General features: G+C 43.7%; 1 protein-coding gene across 7 annotated transcripts in view; it reads right to left on the reverse strand.

Annotated features, from left to right (window-relative positions):
* CARMIL1 (capping protein regulator and myosin 1 linker 1) overlaps positions 1-20,037 on the reverse strand; it is a 194,918-nt gene extending 174,881 nt beyond the window's left edge. For all 7 annotated transcript variants that reach the window (XM_030265871.4, XM_030265869.4, XM_030265867.4 and 4 more), the window contains exons 1-2: positions 19,856-20,037; positions 15,890-15,987 (exon numbers count right to left, since the gene is read on the reverse strand). In XM_030265871.4, the coding sequence (XP_030121731.4) occupies positions 15,890-15,987; positions 19,856-19,895 (138 nt within the window). In that variant the 5' untranslated portion in view covers positions 19,896-20,037. The remainder of the gene's footprint in view (positions 1-15,889; positions 15,988-19,855) is intronic.
* Between the last annotated feature and the right edge of the window lie 1,695 nt (positions 20,038-21,732).

Below are 21,732 nucleotides of genomic sequence, written 5' to 3' on the forward strand. Positions count from 1 at the left end.
ATCCTGGAATCCAGCATCTCTCCTCCGAGGAGATGCTATGACCCAGAGGGAACTGTCCCACCATTTCAACACCAAGTAGGAGACCAAGAGCCTACGAGTCAGGAGGAACTGGTTTCTGGTAGCCAGCATTTTGAGGAGCCTTGCACAGCACCTGCCATGCTCATGGCTACCTGACAGCTATTTCAGCAGCTGTAGGGCTTGGAGCAGATGTACAGCTGCCCCTTGGCCAGGTGAGAGTGAAGCTGTGGGACTGCTAAGATGATCACAATTGAGACAAGATAAAACCTACAAGTCTGAGGTGTGGGAAGGTACAATGTCTTGGAATTCTTTACTATTAATAGTCTTAAAAAACATTCAGCATGTAGACAGCGTTCCCCAAAGCCTCCTTCGCTTTCTTCTCAGCTTCTCTTCACTCAGTTAGATAAACCCTAATTGACCTGTGCTCTGAGAAAAAAAACTTGTGCCATTGCTTACTGGTCTTCTGCTGCACAGAGCAGGACAAGGTTCACAGATGCAGCTTGTCAAGAAGTACAGAGAGCAAAAAGAAGGCTCACTCAGCAGTCTGAGTAATTCCTCTGGCCTTGATCTCATTCACCCTGGCCTTGCTTTCAAATATCCTTCAGCCTCCTATCTGCTTCTTTGTTCTTTTCTAGGGGAAGGGTCAGTTCTTCCACTGCTGGTTATCTCAGATAGCAAAACTGCTGTCCCGGTCACTGCTGGTGTTACATCCAACGGCAGAAGAAATCTTGAGGCTACCTCTGTTGACTCAAGAGATGAATCAGACACAAAAGGAATCTTACAGTCCCAAACTGATTATTTTCAAAGCAAACAAGTAAATACACACAGGTGAAAACTGAGCTAAAAATCTGCCATGGCTATATTTTCTGAGAAGAAACAGAAGCCAAAGGCCTATATTTGGAAAGATACCTTCTTATCAAACCAATATCAAGAGGTTAATTCTGCTGTTCTCCCTTTAGAGGAAAACCTGGTGTCCTAGATTAGTATCAGGCATGTCTATAGCTCCCAAATACTGGAATGCTTATCTAAGAAAGGATAAATAAAATATAATGCAATAAAAACAAGTCAGAACATGCCTAATAAGAATAGAAAGACAATACAGTGCCTACATAAGATACAGCCTAGGAAGGAAACCCAAAGCCCCGATTTGTCTGTTTTTCTCAAATAAGCATAAAACTTCAAATAACCTAAAAAACTTCAACACTGCATGTCTGCACTCAGTTAATTTAAAAGCACAGCTTCAGAAATCTAGAACTCTTGCGGCCCACATTAGAAACACATACCTTTCAGTCCTATGCTCTGTGTTCTTAATGGGGGCTGCATACCAGCTACATCAATACACAAGAATGTAATAACAACACACAAACTGCACACTAGGAGCATTAATTTTCATGTAGAACTAATATACTATCAGACCTCTAGAAACATTTTTCCAACACATGAGACATTCTTGTTTCTGTTTCCAATAAGAATCTGGAAATTTCTAACTTTTCATGACGACGAGGCTTAAAGAGAAGGACAGGGAGTATCTACCAACCTGTTAAGGAGTCTGGTCTGAAGAGCACTTCAGCAGAAAGTAAGAATTCTTATATTTGAAGTAAAAAAAAAAAAAAAAATTATAACCCTTCTTGACTCTCAGCACAGGTTCTTGGTTTCAGCCACAGTGAAAGAGATTTTATAGCACTTGTCAAGCAGAAAGCATGCATTTAATAATGAATAAATGAAGAAGATAAAGCTACAAGAACTCAGCAGCAGCACAGAAGGTGAACCAGGCTCTGGTATTTCACAGCAAGTGTCAACAGAGGACTGTGCTCAGGCTGAAACAAATGGGCCCTGCAGAATCTGCAGATGCACTCCCTGTCTGGGGAAAAACACATTCAGCAACCAAACACCATCTTGATGCAAGAGGCAGCATGCTGGGCTGGGAAGATTTGATTTTATTGCCTCTTGTTTCAATTACTCTACTAATCTAAAAATAAGAGTATAACATTACAATCTTTGAAATTTATATAATCTATGTGTGATCTATTAGGCAATATATAACAAAGTAGCTCTTTACATCACAAACCCATCTAAAGCATCAGCTTGTGCCACATTATAGGGATTGGTATACATTCCTGGGAGGGATGACTGCTATGCACATGTAAAAGCTCAACACTCATTTTACGCATGAACTCTACCTACAGGAATGGAAAAACATCAATATTTCCATTACAGATGCTTGCAAGAAACCTTATCACTTTATGGCAGAGTGATAAGTGCAACCCACTATGAATCTCCATGTAATGCTAAAATCAGCTCAGGACAGATTTTCCATCACAGGGGGAATTAAAGAAAAATTAGAAAAGGAGTATTTTTCTTACAGTAGTATCAACTAAATATTACAGCCAGAGGCTGCTGTAACCCAGATACTAAATTTCATCATGCCAATGCATCCAAAATGCCCCAAGCATTAACTTAATGCCTCGTCCAACTGGCCTGGATCTATCACACACCAAAAGATCCACTTATCCTTGGACTGTGCCAGAAACACTGGACAGGGCAATCCAATCCACTCTTCACCTTGCAAGTGTGTGGGGTCTAAAAGCCACCTGAGAGTGCTCTTACACCACAAGAGATTACAGCAAAGAAACCAAAATCAGATTTTGGTCGTATCTTAAGCAGATATAGTTCAACATAAGTGAACAGATGGATTATTCAGAAAGCAAAAAGTATAACAGATTGGTGTTTAATGGATTTTCACCAAAGTTTAAATGACATGGCAAGACCAATTCCACCTGACCATGTATTTTTGTTTTTTTCTCTTAAGAAAATGCCATCACATTATCCAAAGGTCAATTATGAAAACTTCTCTGCTCCCCAAGGGAGGGTCATCCAATATCCATGAATGTAAAGGCAATTACCCAAATACTCAGTGTCTTTCAAGATACTAAGTGGCAAGAACCACACTCTACTAAACAACTCAATTTTGCAAAAATGCATCTGGACCCTATATGTTTAAGGATTTTTTTCAGCCTACTCTATTATATCAGATATAAAGCCAGAGAACAGAACCCAAAGACTAATATACAGCTTGAAAGAGTTTTGGGGGAGAGAGAAACAATGTCTGTGCAGCATATTTTAAAACACTTCTGCAATCCTCTGTCCATTTGCTAAATTTCCCACAAGGGTATTCCTGCAGAAATAAAGCCTATTCAAAAGTTGTGAAACCACAACAGCTATTCTTTCAAAGGTAACTACAATGTCATAAATAAATAAATAAATGTATTAAAATAACTTCTTTTCCCAAAAGTTCTCAAATTATTTTACCAATATCTAATGCAAATAACTCTCTTACCAATAAGTAATGCCCAGTGAGATCAGTGCAGTATTTTTACTGGGTCCATGGAAAGTACGCTTGAAGAGAACACAAAAAAACAAGAACGACTAAGGAATCCTGCTTAATTCCTGCCAGGCTTCTGACAGAGCCTCATGTCCCTGCCAGCTCTTCCTCTTTATATTCCAGGAAAAGCTGCTATTACCACTTCAAAAACAGTGACGCATGGGAGGTGGAGAAAGTTATTCCTCTTCTTTTTGGTAGTTCTGTCACACTATATACTCCCTTTTGCACATGCTGAAGTTTTTCAGAAGTACTATCAATAAAGCAAAAAAAAAAAAAAAAGGGAGGTGAGGAAGATGAGATGGAAAAACATTTCTTAGGCTGGCCCTTCATAGAACATGCATGATAAAAAGGCTGGTGAGAGCAAGTAATCCTTTTGTTAGACTCCCTTACTCTCAATTCTTCAGTGCTCTGAGAGCAGCAAAACCAGTCAATCCCTTCTTCCCATCACATTCTGGAGCTGAGCACCATGCAGATTCCTGCATTTGGCAAGAGAGAGGTCTAGCATTACAGAAGGAGTTGTGCAAGCAGAAACACCTCCTCCCCCAGTACAGCCCAGCCTCTTCCAGCTCCCCTGCACGAAGTTGCACAAGGAACAGCCACATTGTGGCCTTGAAACAGAGAGGCTACTGCACAGCAAAGCTTTCTTTGCAGCACATCTCAAAGTATGCACATGGTGGCATTCCTCCTCCCAGGCACCAGCCCGCCTTTGCTCTGAGGCACAGAGCACCAGCACCAGGCAGCTCTGGCTCCCAGGAAAGGCAGAGGAAGGTTGGTTCCTAGTGCTCTGTGTCAAGCCCAATTCCCTGACCCCTTCCACACAAGGTTTGTGCTGCTCCAAGCTGAAGGAAGAGGCACCATGGGCCTCATAAGAATCACAACCCAGAGAGCAGTGGGAGACTGGGGTAGTTTAAGAGGTGAAAGGGGAGGCCCAGAATCTGACCTGCCATGTTTCCTTCAATTATAAGTATGTCCTTAAGGCCAGTCTTGATATCAAAGAACTGTCTGCAGTTGTCTTTCTGGTGAGAGGAAACGGACACTACAAACAGAATAACAACATAAGGAATATTCTAAAATAAACAATGGAAGATAAAAATAGAAAAGTAAGACAGAAAAGATAGAAAACATAAAATAGAAGAATAATGTATTTGGGGCAGACTTAAGCCTTCAGGCTGAACAAAAACCTACTAAAATTGCATTAAGGATACATTGTGATAAGCTAATACCACATTATGGTATTAGCATACCTGCAGAATTTTAATTTCACGCCATTTTTTGCACATATAAACAATAGCAGGACCATCTAATAACATTACAGGAAATATATTCAAAGGATTGCATCACACTGGAAATATCACATGAAATTAGTATTTTCAGGTTTTCTATTTTTGGCTAAATGTTTTCAAAATATTTAACATGGAGGAATATATTTCCAAGGCTTACAATAAGGATTTACTCAGTTTCAGAAATCTTGGTCAGCTGGAAAGGGTGATAGTTTAACGATGAGAAGGCAAAAAGACAATATATTTTCAGTATATCACCATTAAACCTGCAACCATCTATAATCTTTCTAATTTGAATATGCAACTTGTAAAAGCTGAGAGCTGCACCTCCTAGCTTTTTTTAGTAGTACTCAGTGTAGGCAAAAAACCAAGCAACCATTAAAATTTGAAAAAAAAACCAAAAAAAACCCAACCAACCAACCAAAAAAAAAACAACTAACCAAAAAACCTATGTCCCTACGGTATTAGGTCACTCCTGAAGAATTTTCTTGGCCTTTTGGCTAAAGACTGAACACACACTCTTCTCCAGATAAGCAGCTATTCCAAACTTCAGTTGACATGCCTACATAGAACCCCTAGAGAATCAGCATGCAGCTTCTCCTGCAGTTTGCCAACATGGTGTAGCTAAGCAAGTAAACAGTAGAAAACTGACTTTGAAATAACATGTGAAGGAAATAGCACAGATTACATAAAATGCAGTAAAACTCCATCTGCAGAGTCAAGTCTCATAGAGGACATCTTCCCAAAGCAGAGATAGAACTATAAAACTTGGGCAACAAAGCATTGTATTCACAGATGAAACCCTTTTAGAGCTATTTTACAATCCTTTACACTGCTCTGGCACCATCCACATCAGCTAATTACATTTAAATTGTCATGTTATATTACAGTTCTTTACTTGTTTTCTTTTAACTTTTGTCCTTTTCTCAGCCCAACTGCTCTTGTGATGTGGAGAGAGCAATGCAAGTGAGTTGTGCCCATTGTACTGCTTTGCCTCCCCTCAGGACAAGCAGAATTTGCACAGCACTCTGTTGAGATGCTAGCAGTTGGTTTGGGGTTTAATGATGAGTTTTTTGCTTGTTTTGCTTTGCTTTTTTTTTTTGTTTGTTTTTTTGTTATGTTGAGGATTTTTTAACCAAAGAGAGCTGCTTTGGGAAAGGTGGAAAAACCTAAAGCCAAATTACACAAAGAACACTGTAACATCCAGCCTGAACCAAACTGCCACCATGACACAAATAAAACAGACCTAGCATAGACTTTGATTAAATTGTACAAGAAAGCAGGGAACCTGGCTAGCAAGACAAGATAAAAATGTATACAGAGTAAGTTTATGGCAGCCTACAATACTTTTTAGCATAGCAGCATCATGTTTGGTCCATCATTCCTGTATTTGCAGGGATACTGAGGAATTTGAGGATATTTGTCTTATGTCTGTAAGGAAAGGAAACAAGTGGGGGAATATGGGCTGTTAGAAAAATAGGCATACTAGTGTGAGAAAAGGTAAACTAAAAAGTAAATCCCAGTCCTGACAAAGAAAATCCCAGTCCCATACCTTCCCAGACACATGGGAAAGCTTCCAGGGACTTTTTGAAGCAGAGGATATGGAAGGACAGTAAAAAGGAAGACACAAGGTAAGAAAGCATGCATAAAGATCCCATAGTGTATGCAACAATTGTACACAGAGTACATCAATATGCTTTACCAAAAATGCAGGGATTTCAGCACCTTCCTGCAATGAGAAAAGAGAAAGCCTGTGGTTTTCTGACACTTGCAAAGGGCAGATATGAAGAATAGTACAGTCAAGAAAGCTGCTTGTTATAATTCAGTTTTCATGCTATGAATTTAGTTTTGGGATATGAATAAACTTACCAAGGTGGCAGAAATTATTACTCAACAAAGCACCAGTACCTAACAAAGCTAATACTTCTTCAAATATTTACTTGCAACGTTGTAAATACCAAAAGAAGAAATTGCCATCTAAAGCCAGCTGCACTAAAAACCCAAATATCTGCTTTGGCCTACCTTCACTGCTCCCTTCCTAAGGCTCCTCACATCAGAGTAGAGGCTCACATACATGGCTGTAAAAGGTATCATTCCTAAGCATCAGCCTTTAGTGTTTGTTAAGAGATGAGCGTCTGAAAGGCTTTCCCTCTATCAATAGTTTTGTGTGAATAGTTTCAGTCTTGCTAGAGGTCTTCAAGGCAGAGAGGGAGAAGCCTTTTCATTCAAAGGTTGAGCGTGAACAAACACAGCAGTGCCCCGTTTCCCAATTCAGATTGGAGTCAACAGGCATTCACTTCCTCTAATCAAACCTGAGTAGAAACTGCCCTGCAGCAGCCATCTCACCCTCTTGTTTTGCTCCCTGGCCCCAAGAAGTAGGTGTCTATAACTTTGCTCAAATCCTCAATATTTCATAGAGTTCTACAAAAGCAGTGGTTTGACCAAGTCTTAAGTACAAGGGAATGACCCCAGTTCAAGTGATGTGTACCTTAAGTGGCTGCTCCATAAAGACATGCCTGTGGCAAGCATCTTTGAGGCACAAAGTGGAAATGGCTTGCTCCAAATGACCTCATCTTCCTAAGACCTGGCTAAGAGTGTTTCCAGACATCCCAAGCAGACCACTGTCTACCTCACAGGCAGCATGCTGCTAACCACTGCTTCAGCTGTGGGAAGGGGGGAAAATTAGTTATCGACCCATCTAAAAAGCTCAGAAACAAGCACCACTTGAAAATGTAATGGAGGATGAAAATCTTGAGGGGAAATATAGACCCAACATCTCCTCTTCTGTTTTCCATCTCCACGTGCACACTTTGAGGCCCATCCTGCTGTCACACAGGCCTTCTACTCTATGCAGGGATATGAATGTCATTTGTCAGCCAAGGGGATAAGCTGCACAACATCCACACTGACAGGCCCAGACCACTGTATTTTTTTTATAAAGGTTACTTTGCAAGGAAGATCAGAGATGTAATCTGTTCAAATAAGAGCTACTCCTCACTTGATGACAGTTTCTACCCTGCAAACACTTTCCAGTAGCCCCACAGGACCCACAAACCCTTTTAATTTGTATCAACACCAGCAATGTGACTCCTTCTCTGAGCTTCGTAGCAGAAACTTGGTTTTTTAGCCTTAAATTTCACATGCCACAGCTATTCAGATCTTATTCTGCAACCCCAATTCCCTGAGCCAGGGTCTCTCTTCCCTCATCCAGCAGGCCAATTAATTTGGTTAAATCTGTTTCAGGAGTGTAGGGTTATAAGAATCTGCCTCTTATAACAACATTTTATATCCTAAATGTTTATTGTCTGAAATAACCAAATTAGGGAAGCTATCACTAAGACAAAGATATCATTCATGAGTTGACACAGAGTAGGCCTTTCAGAAATGGGGAGAGATGAGACAGGACCAAGGGCAGAAATCAGCCTGGGGACTCAGGTAGCTGTGCAGAGCACCACTAGCAGCAGCTAAATTTAAAGGATAATTTTCTATCCTGGACCTGTAATTACTTTACAGAGAATTAAATTACCATGAGAAAAAAAAAAAAAAATCTAGGTGAGCTAAAGTATTTTAATAATCAAACAAATCAGTGGCATTCACCAATTTTTCCACCACAAGAATGGTTGAAGAGAGGGACTCTGAGCAACAAGAAGCATTTTTCACAGTACACTGCACTTACTTTTCACTTAGGAGCCCTTGCAGCCATTTTCAAGTTTACTGTGTCCTCCTTCACATTACTTGCCAAAGTAAACCACATTCTCTGCATGAGAAGTCTTTTCTTAAAGTAAGTCAGGCAGATTAAACAAGCTGTAATAGGAAAAAAGAAAAAAAGAAACCCCACACAAATATACGTCTACCAAATAACACATTCTGTTCCCCTCCAAGTCTTCTCTTTCTTGGGGAAATAAAAGCAACCAATGGCAAAGAGTGACTGAGACAAGAAGTTGACCCTAATGATCATTTTCTATTTTTCATTTTCAGCTTTAGGGAAACTTTATGTAATAATCAGTCTTCTGCCTCTTTTATGCACAGATTTCAGTGAAAATCCTTGCCTTCAGTGAAGGCTCCATTTCATAAATAATGGTGGCAAGGAGTTAGGCCTCTCAAAGCAAAAGCACATTAGCAAACCACTTTGGTACATTATATATTCAGCAAGAGAAGTAGAAAGAGTGTGGCAGTTTAAAAAGGAAATGCTTTCTAATTGGGTTACAAAAAAAATTGACAGGAAGAAAGATTCCATGATCAATTCAGAGCCACAGTGGATTCCTCCCTCCCACCACTTTTTTTTACCCCAATAACTGTTAGAGCTGTGTACAGAAAACCAGAACGTACTAAGAGTGAGATCATGTCCACATTTTCTCCTTCCAGAAAACTGCAGGTGAGTGTTCAAATGCAAAGTACAAGAGCCAGGACAACAGCAGGTGCTTTAAGGGCACGAAAAAGGAGTCCCTTTTCCTTTCCTTTCCCTGCCTGCACCAGCTGCCCAGAACTAAAGAAAGGGAGAAGAAACAAACTGTATTTTGGTCCTCCCAAAGCATGGAAGGAACATACTAGGTGCAAGAAATCATCTTGATTTTCTACACTCACATGCACTACCACCAGCAATTCATTGAACCATGGAACAATTTGGGTTGGAAGAGACCTTGAAGATCCTCTCATTCCAACCCCCTGCAAGGAGCAGGGACACTTTCTACCAGACCAGGTTGCCCAAAGCCCCATCCAGCCTGGCCTTGAACACATGCAGGAATGGCGCAGCCACAATTTCTCCAGGCAACCTGTTCCAGTGCCTCACCGCCCTCATCATAAAAAATTTCTTCCTTGCATCTAGTCTAAACTAGCCCTCTTTTAGGTTAAGACCATTCCCCCTTTTCCTATCACAACAGGTTCTGTTAAAAAATTTTACTTTGTTTTTCTTATAAACCCACTTTAAGTACTGGAAGGTTGCAATAGGGTCTCCCTGGAGCCTTTTCTTCTCCAGGCTGAAAAACCCCAATTCTCTCAGCCTACCTTCATAAGAGAGGTACTCCAGCCCTCTGATCATCTTTATGGTACTCGTCTGCACTCACTCCAGGTCCATGTCCTTACATTGAGGGCCCCAGAGCTGCACACAGCACTTCAGATGGGGTCTCAAGCATGGAGTAGAGGGGAGAATCCCTGGGGAGACTCACTCCAACATGTCTTTCTTAAGCTGGGGGTCCCAGGGCTGGACACATTACTCCAGAATGCTAGGTCTGTAAATTGTCCCACCAGTCAAAAGTAACCTTATGGATCAGCGTATAACATAAATGTAAATTTCAATGAAACTTGCACATGTGTATTTGTTTTAAATGTTTCTTATTTTGGAAACATATGCAACTGCATGAGTGAATTTATAAATTCTATTTCCTGCAGTACTCTTCTTATTTCAGCTTTTTGTAGCAATCTTACAGGCCACAGTTCAGTTGCTCTCTAAGAGGCACCTTGTAAATGTATTAAAATACATTTTCACATCTAAGTATTTTTTGATTACCCTACCTCACTTCACTTAGATTTCCTGACATGAGGGATGTACCAACACCTACCTCCTTTCATCTTCATAAAGACACACTTAAGATATATGTCATAACAGTCAATATTCTGGGCAGGGAAGAGGAAACACCATTATTTTTAAAGAATGTCCCTATTTAACATCATTATCACACACCAGCTGTCATGATATAACGTGTGAGATTGCACACATTTTATGTAAAACCAACCTTAGACAACCCTGTGGGCTTCATGCTCTTAGTGGTTTAAGAGAAGTGCATATTTTTTAAGGCAGGATGTGAAATTCATCTCTGTTCAAAGTGAATATCACGGACGGATCAAGACAAAAGATGAGCAATGGAAAACAAGCACCAGAGCTTTTAATCCCAATGTAGTTTTGACAGTGCAAAATTCTACTGCCTCCACCTGGAGACTGCCACCCTGATAGCTGAACAGGCAGAGGAGCTCAGGCTTTTCTCCATTGCTTCATGAGAGTCAGCCACATTGTACAAGCAGTATTCAGAAGCCACATCGAGAGCACACAAAATGGCCATAATTGCTCCTTTGAAAGCAAACACAGATACATTTTATTTTTTAAATACAATTCCAGTCTTTATAAGAGAGTCTTTAATAGCAGAACATGAAATCTCAGACCATGTGCATAGAAAAAATATAAACTTCTTTGACAGGAGTCAACTCAGTTTTTTGTTTTAAAAGCCCATGGAAACATATGTCCCAGAGAAAGTGACAAGGACATGTGAATTGCTCCCAGTGAATTTATGTTTGGCATACAGTACATTTTAAGGAGAGCCACCTGCCAAAGCAACTGTCTCGATTTCAGAAGTAGCACTCTGATATTTTAACAAAGAGAATGTAAATGACTGAGGGCAGAAGCGTAACAGACTCCTCAATGGGATTTCCTAATAAAGTGCTTTTGGTCACTATGCCACATCACAATATTCTATAGCCTTAAGGTTAAGAAGAAAACAACAACAACAAAAAAAAATCAAAATAAACCCAGCAACAAAGCAAAGAAACCTGACCAAACATATAGACAGCATGGCCACTTGCAATATTTCTTTATCTTTTATGTCTAAAATAGTACTACTTTGGAAAGGAAAACTAATCTCAAAGGCAACTAGAGCAGGGATAGTGTCTTTTTCTAGTAGTAAAGGCAAAAATTAAGATGAATCCTGAATTCCAACCTGTCATGAATCACTCTTAAAAACATCAATATTTCATAAGGAGTTGGTCACAGTTATTTCACATATTGGCTTTAGCTCACCTGTTAACTTCTCAGTGTTTGCTGCTAATTACAATAAATCTGAGAGGAAGAAAAGGCAGTAGGAAATAATCAACAAAATTATATACAGATATCTTGGCTATTTTGGGGAGGGAAAAACAGCACCACGAATACCAAAATGAAGAAGCCCAGTCCCTAAAAGCATTTGTCTGCACATGATAACCTGATAATCACCGAGTCCTCTGGATTCAAAAAGAAAAAAAAAAAAAGAAAATACTGAAGTATCTCATAGATAGTGACAGGGCATTCTGCCTGATCCCTTATGGTGGCAAAAGGTGGAGGCCTCAGAAGAGGGAATAGGTGTTAAGTTTCTCTTCTTTTTCTGGCTGTCTCCCCCCACTCCCCTCTTATCATCACAACTGAGACCTCTCCATACCCATCAGCTTAAACTAAAACTGGAGAGAAGGTCAGAAGTTGTCAGTGTGAGGAAAAACACCACAGGCACTCATTCAGTGTGATGTCTTAAAGCTTGTCCTCGTTAAAAAAATCAAGTTTGAACAAAACAATCACACGAAACCAAAGCAATCCTCCACTGATTAGAAAAGAGTGACGTCTTTATCTATTTTAACCCAATAAGAATACTGTTGTGAGCATCACATTGAAGCCAAACACAGTTGGGTCCACTTCTGCAGGAGTACTGTGCCTCTGGCTGAGTCCACCTGGAGCTGCCTGCTCAAGGGCTCTGCCACAGCTGGGCTGCCTGAAGCCAACATGGCACAGGCATGTGACCCCAAAAGTAGGAGCAAGCCTTGACCAGGGCTCCCCACCTTGCTTCAGAGCTCTGGCACTCAACTCTGGCCTGAGCAACACCACAGCTACCCCTGCGCTCGGTGGCTTTCCCGGCTGAGGCTACCCCACAGTGCCAGCGGGGCCACTGCAGCACTGGAGACCACTGGAGCTCAGCTGCCACCCCAGTCCTGCTGAGCATCTCCCTGGCCCACAGGGGCACTGTGCCCTGCTGGGGAGCCCCACAATGTCTGTTCTGCTCGCCCTGTGGGGCACCTTGTCACCTTTCAAGGTCTCCCATATGCCCCCATGTTTCCTCACTTTCCCCAATGCAGCTTGGCTCTGCCAGAGTGCCCAGATGGGACTGGGGCTTAGCCCTAATCACTTGAGGACTGATTCTTCTGCCTGTTCAAGCTGATTATTGCTTTTTCAGGGCTGGATACCCATTTGCTGCCCGAACACATGAGATTTGGTGTCAGCAGACCACAGGCAGTTCAGCAGCTCATGATGTTTACTGTTTTGTATCATTATGACTAACTGAAAAACTAAATAACTGCAGATTGAGATTACTGAGGCAGCAAACTCCTTGTGCAGACTGAAAAAATCTGGTTTATATCAAAATTCCTAGACATAATTTCCAAACTCTGGCACCCAAAGCATCTTAAGGCAGGCATGGTCTTTATCCACCAACTTCACCAGTTTAATACTGGGATCCTATTTCAAGCAACACATGGGGTTTTGCTCTGTTTTTTCTGTAGTCTCAGATTCTAATTTCCATCTTAATTATCAGAGGAATTTCCTACAGCAGAGTGATTCAAGCACACAGTTGCATCCATATTCTAGTACTCTGCACCTTGAATACACTGTGAACAACAGGGCCAGCAGTCAAGTGTTTTTATAGTTACCTGCCAAGTGCAGTCATTTTTAAATAATCTCCCTTGCTCAAAGTGGTACTGATTTTGCTGGATTTTCCTAGGAAGAAAGGATGAGAGATCATTTAATTAAAGCACAGATTTGGGTGTCAGGGCTCAGTGCCAGCCCCTGTGATCAGCCTCCTCTAAAGCCACGAGCACATTTCACAACAGCTCTGGGGTTACCTAGATGAGGGCAACTGCTATTTTCTCCCTATTAAGTGCTGGACCCAAAGCATGGCATCTAATTTGCTTATAAACACGCAACTACTAATAAATTCAACCCAAAATCTCAAAACAATCCATTGCCACATGTGCACTCAAGAGACAGTACTCAGAAGATTAATGTTTCAAAACCAAGCTCTTGGGAGTCAAGGAGTGCTGGCATGAAGGTTGGCCATGCGATCACATTTGAGCCCTCTGCTGCATTCACTTAAGGATACAGTCTTTAATTACTGAACTTATTTTTCTGCCAACACTTCATTGAGCATTCCATTTGACAGGCTCACTCAAGGCACAGCAACTTGGTTTTACCCGCTCCAGTCGGAACACGGCTATATGCATTATTTACTGAAAACCTTTAAGTTCCAGCTCAGAGTACAAAAATTCTTAGTTTTGCAGGCAGATTTCCTGTTGCATTTAGTATTAGGCACTCACTTCTGAAGCAAGATTATTTATTTTCAGTGTCACTTTTTGATGACAGAAGGGTATATGTCCTCTACTACACAGGTAAGAAGTGAGACTGTGCTGACACAGTAAGGCAAAAAAGTCTCCATTAATCTGAGGTACCAAACTTAAGGTGTTTCTGGTGTAATTTTTTTCAGAGCATTCTGCATTTCATAGAACTTTGCATCCCCAAAATGAACCACAGTCTCTACAGGCCTTTGCCACAGCAGACAACATTCAGCACCTCTGCAAAAAAGAAAAAAAACCCTCCCCAAAATGATAAAAACAACCCAAAACCCCAAACTAACAATAAAAACACCCAAAAACAATCCCACATAAAGATTTACACAGAGAAACATTGTAAAAAAGGCATCTTCAGTGATTTGTGCAGCTTCACAAAAGGCAGTTTTCTTCTATGGCTAAGGAAAACACAAAATCCATTTCCAGCAATCAATAATCAATTTCTCCAAGAATAAATACTTTTTTTCCCCCACCAATATAAATCCCCTGCATTTCTGCACCAAAGAATAAGTGGTTACACCAGACGACATCCAGTAAATCATTTCCCTGAAACACTTTTCTTGTGCGCTGAAACCTACATGTATGTACACAAGTAGTGCTCACTAACTCATGAACCTGTGAAAGGTTCTCTCCCTTTCAGTACCTCTTTAGTCATGGAAGGTGAAAGACCCCCCACCTGGGAGCTGAAGAGATTAAAGAGAGAAAAACCACCCAAGTCATCATATTTAGGCATTTTACTGCCAAGTAGTACATCCCTCAAAAACCTCATTGATGATTCAAAGCTTGACATTCTCTTGGTCCCATCAGATCAGAACAGTATTTCAGTATATCCACAATATATTTCACTATTGATAATAGTTATGATTCCATGTAAGTCAAAGAGTCAATCAAGTGTAACCACTTCAGTGAAACCTGTCAGCCTTCCCTATAAACATGGCTTTCAAATAAATAGAGACAATCAATCAACATTCACATATTCAATCTATTTCCAGTACAGAAACTGTAAATCAAGGAACTAGATATAACATGGGTAGATATTAAGCAGAAAATATTTCAAGTTCCTTTAAGTAGTGGCTCTCACAGAAAAATGAGCCATTATCTACAGCCTTAATGCCCAGGGATAGCAACACGTCCTTTAAGAAGATAATTCAGAAGTGATTAAAAAGTTGCAGTTTTGAAAGACAAAATAGCACATCTGCAAGGAGGATGTACCCAATATCTGTAACGACAGCTTTGGCAACAAAACTTTCAAATATAAAACAGCATGAGCACAAGACACCAAATCTCAAATATCTTGCAAAATATAATGGCAGCATTGTACTTATTTGTGCTGGTTACTCTAAGAGTTCTCCTGACATAAATGTATTAAAAGAGCAAGGAAATACAGTTCCATGCCTTTTTGCATATTCAAGATAGTATGCAAATGTAGAGGCTCATTACCACAGCTTTCTTCCTATCAAGAGAGTCCAGCAAAACTGTTCTTGGGAGAACAGGAAAGCATATTTAAGTGAGATTAATTTGACACTCCTCAACTCGAATTTTAAGAACAATTTAGAATCCCACACATTAAGCATTTCTTTTAAAATGCAGATGTATGACTTAACAGAGAATACCAAAAAACACAAATAGTCACTTGAGTTCAAAAAGCCAAACAGTTTTACTGTTGCTTTTCACTGCATAACAGCTTCACATTCTCAAAATTAATTCTACACACTTCATTTTGCATTTCTTGGCCACTTAAAACTCTGATGGATGTAAACAGGAAACCTAACCAGCAAAGGCAGCAAAATATTTTAGAACAGGTTCTGATAATAGCTTGCTTTATCATCAGTCCACAACACAATACCCAAAACTCTGAAAAATAACTCAGTGATAAACAAGTCTGTGTATACATGCACAGCTGCACACCAACTTCCTATGCAGGTTATCACGAAAGCAAGAAAAAGTAAGAAAATAAATTACATGGACATCTTATGGCACACACAAAGTTCAAAGAATACTTCCAGAGGAGAATTAATGCCTTCTGAAAAGATACTGGCTTGTTCTTTGCATATGTAATCTATCATTCTATTGTACTTACCAATATTTTGTTATCCACTTTATCTCCCTTGGTTTCCAGCTTTACTTTCTTCTTGACAGAAATTTTGATTTTCCTCCCAATAACATCCCTGACACTTTCTGAAACAAAAGCAAATACCTTAATTAAGTACCTTCAGTGTCAGCACAAGAAGGAAACAGAAGCCACTGTTGAGTTTTCACTAAGACTCAGAGCTATGTTGTCCAACTGCTTGCACTCATGGAAGTCTCATACACATGCACAAGTACCAAACACAGCCTAACACAAGTACAGTTTTCTAAGTATGCCACCTACACAATAATTTGTGTCTACTATGATAGGATAAGTGATGTCATATGCCTGGATTCTAAACACAATTTGATTTTTTTTTTCCAGCACTACTTACATATCAAAAGCATTCCCAAGACAAGCCACAGCACTGCTTAGCTCCATTCTGGGAAAATACAACAAATTACGCACTGCTATTCTTTGTACCTGAAAAGCTTACTAAAGCAAATTAGCTCCTTGCATTGCACAAATTTCAGCCTCCTGTTAATATCAAGGAGGCTAAATGGGTCAGGCAATGGAAGAGCAACTGTTCACACATTTTGCACTCTGTGCATTGAGGTAGCAGAGCAAACCAAGCAGACTTACAGATAGTAACACCTGGCAGCTATGCAGAGGATGCTGTGGAGGCAACATTGGTCTTGGTCCAAATCCCAGCAAGAACGTAGCCACTCCATGGTGCCAACACCAAAGTTACATTAGTTGCTATAAGGTTTTAATATGTACATGCACACACATGTATACATAGTCTCTGCTAAGTATGACATGAACCAGCTTTTTCCCTGAACATTTGCAGCCTGGCCTGAAAGGAACATATACACAGGGAACTGTGTCTAGAAAGCTTACACAACTACTGACACTGATGTAATTGAGAGATAAACAGAGGAGTTCATCTAGAAGAGCCAATTTGGCACCTTCCGTAAGTTTCACTCCCCAGCCCCCACTGAAAGAGAACGAGAAAGAAATCTTTTAAACATATTAACCTATTTCTAGCCCAACAACAGGCATCTGTCTCCACCCTCTCCAGACACATACACTTTGCCCTCGGGCACGCTTAAGTTTAAAAGCAAAAATGAAAGATAATAGGCTATTCCTAAGGCTTTTAATTATAGTGCTCTGTATAGCGCTTTTCTGCACAATTTTCATCCGGTAGTCAGAAGACATTAGCACAAACAACACACCATTTATTAAGCCTGGATGTTTAACCCAGGCCACAGTGTTCTGCCCGCAGGGCAGAAGGGTGTGCAAGTCAGAAACGTGGCTGGTCGGAGATACTCTTCACCAGAAAGAGCTCTTTCTGCAGAATCGGCATGTTCTCCCCAGGAATTTTAATTTTCCTACCAGGAAACAAAAGCTCCTCGGTAGCAGTGGCTTGCCCAGCGAGAAGCCTGTCCCGAGCTGCGCAGCCCCGGTGGCAGGCAGCCAGCGCGGCCGGCTCCCGGGGCAACCGCTTGGTCCGGAGCCAGGCTGTGAGATCCCGGAGCAGCCAGGTAAGCGAAACCCGGGAGAAAGTCCAGCCTGATGTGACCTGCTCCCCCAAGGCTTCCTCTCCCACGGGTAATGCCCAATTCTGGCCTTTCTGCCCCTGCTCGGGAACTCGGAAGCAAGCTGACCATAGAGTCTTTTTCACCAAGTCCCGTCTCCTCGCAGAAGGTATGGCTGCTGTCTCTGCTACTTTACCTCCACGTGCAGCCTGTGCTTTTCGGTTTCTCCTCTCCCACAAACAGCTCCAAGTGCCTACATCTAGCAGGGGACTTCCTCCTGACACACCTGCATGGAGAGACACGCTTCCCTTTGCTGTCCCACGGGTCCCACACAGCAGAATTGGGAATGACTGCAAGCCCTCAGCTCAAGCACTCTTACTCCAACAAGCCACAGGGAGAGAAGGGGCCTGGGAGCCCAGACTGCACAAAGCATCATCAAGATGTCAGCTCCTCACAAGGCTCTGTCTGCCTGAAAGGGCTAGAAACACTACTTCAGAGCTAAGGTAGAGATTTCACAGATACTCTCCATGGGACTGAAGACAATTCCCTCCACATTGGGTGGCAAGTGGACTCACGAAGTAAATTTTCAGACTGAGATGGAAACATAACATTAAGGTTCACATTTTAAAGTGTTCATCCATTTCTAATGCTGGAGGCTTCAAACATCCACACCTGGGAGGAGTGGATCCAGGCAAGCCAACAGTAAGAGAGGGTTTCTCTGAAGAATATGACCTACGAGACCTGACAAAGGTCACACGGGAAGTGAGTAACAACAAAAACTGCAGCTCAAAACACTCCTACCCCCAGTTTAATCTCCACACTCCAATCACTCCTCGTTAAAGCACATCTTTTCATCCTGCTCTCAAAACATCATTGTTACAAAGAGCCTATTTAAAAGTTAACTTTTAACATGCAGACACCAAAATACAGCTAGAAATTAAACCAATCTACATGAACAGATCCCCATACCTCGGAACAGCTTGACATATCAAGCTGAGTGGGTGCAGGGCACCAGGGCTGAGGTTGGGGGGTGGTGGGTAATTCTTCAGATTGTTCAAAGCCTCAGAAGAGGGGATGTGTGAAGATGCTCACTTTATTCTTCCCTGTAGTACACAGCACACCTCACCTCCAACACTAGAGTGCAGACCGATGCAGAGTAAGAAATACTGTGTATTAGCACCTCAAACATGTCTGGCCACTTTAAAATAGGAAAACTTCGTGGTTTTAACAATAGCTACTCCTAGAACTCTTCCCAGCTCATCACTTCTCTCAGCAGTAAGCTACAGACTACAGTCTCTCATGTAAAGCACATGGTTTGGAGACCAAAAGGACTGCAAAAGGGCTGAGTTATTTTGACTCTACAGAAAAAAAAAAAAAAAAATCTGCAGCAGCTGCAAATGTCCACCTAGATTTCACCAATATTTGATAAATGCTAAAACCACTTGCTGACCGAAACTGAAGGAAATAAAACTGAAGGAAATGTAACAATGTAAATTGCCTAAATAAGGTCCGAAGGATTGTATTCAATGCCACATATACCTTGTTGCCCGACAAATTTCTGTTTCCATCTGTCCTTGAAACAACACTTTAAATTATTATAATGCTGGTGAGATCTTTAGATAGTTCTTCAACAGGCAAAACCAAAGAAAATTCGGCCTGAACAAGGTAGCTAGCTGAGGGCCTGGAGCATCAGACCTGTTATCCCCAAATGACACTGGTTACACACACGCCGTGTGTGTAATGATGCATTTGTTGGAAGCTCCCCAAAAGCAGTGACAGCATTTTCAGGGTCCTCACCATCACCTGTGACTGAGTTCCTAAGCGTATACCACGCAGATGTGGGCTCGTGTGCATGGGGCCATAAAACTTCAATTACATATACCCTCATCCCTCCTACGTCCGGAGGAAAACGACTCTTAAACTACGCCAAAACCCTGGAGGATAAATAAAAAGGCACCGAGTGGAGCTGCAGCCCGTACCGCCAGGCTGAGGCGCCCCGAGGACGTGCCCCGGGCGGGCGGCGGCGCGGGGAGCCGGAGCAGCTTCCCAGCGCGTCTGCCCTCGCTCGCAGCCGGCCGGCACCCTGCACAGACCGCTGCGGAGCGGGGACACACACGGCACCCGCCGCGGCTCCCGAGGGCTCAGTCCCTGCCCGCGGCCGCCTCCCCGCTGCCCGCCGCAGCCCCGCAGCCCCCGCCCGCCCATTCCCCGCACGCAGCAACGCGGCCTCGCCGCCCCCCGCCGGCTCCTCCGAGTCCCTCCAGCTCCGCGCGGAGCCCCCCGGGCTCCCCGGCCAGCCCCCGCCGCGCTTCCCCGGCTCCACAGACCCAGCCCCGGATTCCCCCCCAGCCCCGTCTCCGGCAGCGCTGCATCCCGCGCACGGCGGCCTCCAAACTTGCCCCCGCAGCCCCCATCCCCGCCGCCATGCCCCGTCCCTTACCGATCAACTCTTTGGGGACGTCGGAGCTCTCCTCGGCCATGGCGGCGGCGCTGCCCGGCGCCCGGGGGTGCCCGGCGGCGGGGCTGCTTCAGCGGCGCGCCGTCCCTGCGCCGGGCGAGGCGGGCATGCACCCAGCGGGCGGGGGAGGAGGAGGGCCGGCCGTGCGCCTCGCTGCGGAGCACGGGGTGTGTGCGCGGCTGCGAGCGCGGGAGGAGGGAAGGGGCTTCTCCCGCCCCCGCGGAGCCCGCTCCCCCCGCGCTACATGCCGCCCCCGGCTGCCGGCGCGGCCAGGAGCGGCATTTCCAGGGAGGGATGGATGGTCCGCGGGCGGCCGTCAGGCGCGGCGCTGCGGGCTCACGGCGGCCCCCGCAGCGGCTCCCCCGTTCCCGCCTGCGCGCCGCCCGGCTCCCCCGCCCGGCACCGGCGGGAGGCGGTGGCTGCCCCCGCCCCGGGAGGGCTGCAGCCCGCGCCCCGGCCCGGCCCCCGAACCGCGCGGGAGCCGCCGGGAGCCGCCCCTCGCCCGCGTCCACCGAGCACCCGGCGACAGAGCGGGGAGGTGCTGGCGGTGGCGGCCGGGAGCATCGCCCTTAGGAAGCCATCGCGGCGAGGGAGGAGGAGGAGGGCAGCGGGCTCGGAGGTTTAGCGCGGCGACGCCGGCCCCTCCTTCGGCCGATCCCGCCGATCGGCGCTGCGGCGGGGGCCATCTGCCGGCGGCCGCGGCGGCTGCACCGGCCTGGGCCGGCCCCGCCGCCCGGGTACCACCTGAGGTGGCGGCAGCGCCGGCCCTCCCCGACAGACCGTGCCTTCCGCCGCTGCACCCTCGGCCTTTGCCCCGCGGGAATTCTCCCCGGGGTTCATTAAAACGCGCCTGTGGTTACGAACAGGGGGGTTGTTATCGTCAGGTCAGTCCTGGCCGCCTGGACCGGAAAGGGATTGCCTCATTCATTTCCAGAAAAGCTGGATCACTTCGAGTCCTGTAAGAGGCTAACCTTTGGTCTAGAACTGATCTGCCTTCCCCTGGCTCCGTCACCTTATCTCCATGGGGACGGCGGCTGCCTCGGCACCTGTTGTGAGATAACGTCATGGCTAGAGACGGCTTAGCAAACTCCTTGTGCAGGGAGCCTCGGTGTTGCTGAACCTGTGCTGGAGGGAAGCAAACATGCCTCCTTTCTCAGGACCAAATTAAAATCCACAAGTTGCAGCATTTTTGCTTGTTGCACTTTGCCATCGAGGGTTTTTGTCATGCGTTAACAGCCACATTATAGAAACACAGCACGCGAGCTGCCTAATTGCACTCATAAATATAAGCACAGAGAGATGCTTATTGGATGAGAGCAAAGGAAGAGGCTTGGCAGCCCTGGAAATTCTTTGGCTTGCTTCTGGTAGTGATGCCTGGTTTCAGTGAAAGGATCATTTTCACTGCAGCAGGACTGTGATTGGTCACCCTCCATCCTAAAGGGATGGATTACTGATAAACCTCTTATTTCGAGCACTCTACAAGTGTGTGGTGGATCTGGGAGATCAAAGTCATTTATGTCTAATTAAAAAATCTGAAATGCATTCAGTGAGAGCAACAATGTGACTCCTATAAGAGTTATTTTGTTGGTACAGTACTGCACTGCCGCACTCCTGTGTGTCACTGACTACTGTATACCATGGTCTTCAGAAGAAACATGACCACTTTGAAATTGGTGTCACTTGTCAAATAAATGTATCATGTTTTCTCTTAGCACCAACTAGATCTCTAAATTGTCAGAGATTATTTTACTGCCGAGATGGATACGATTTGCAGTCTTTACAGTTTGCTGTTTATGTGTACAGAATAAACACATTCTTTAAAGAAAACAAACAAAAAATGAATATATTAATAAAAGAAT

The sequence above is a fragment of the Taeniopygia guttata genome, chromosome 2 (genome assembly GCF_048771995.1).
Source record: "Taeniopygia guttata chromosome 2, bTaeGut7.mat, whole genome shotgun sequence".
In the NCBI taxonomy this organism is placed as follows: domain Eukaryota; kingdom Metazoa; phylum Chordata; class Aves; order Passeriformes; family Estrildidae; genus Taeniopygia; species Taeniopygia guttata.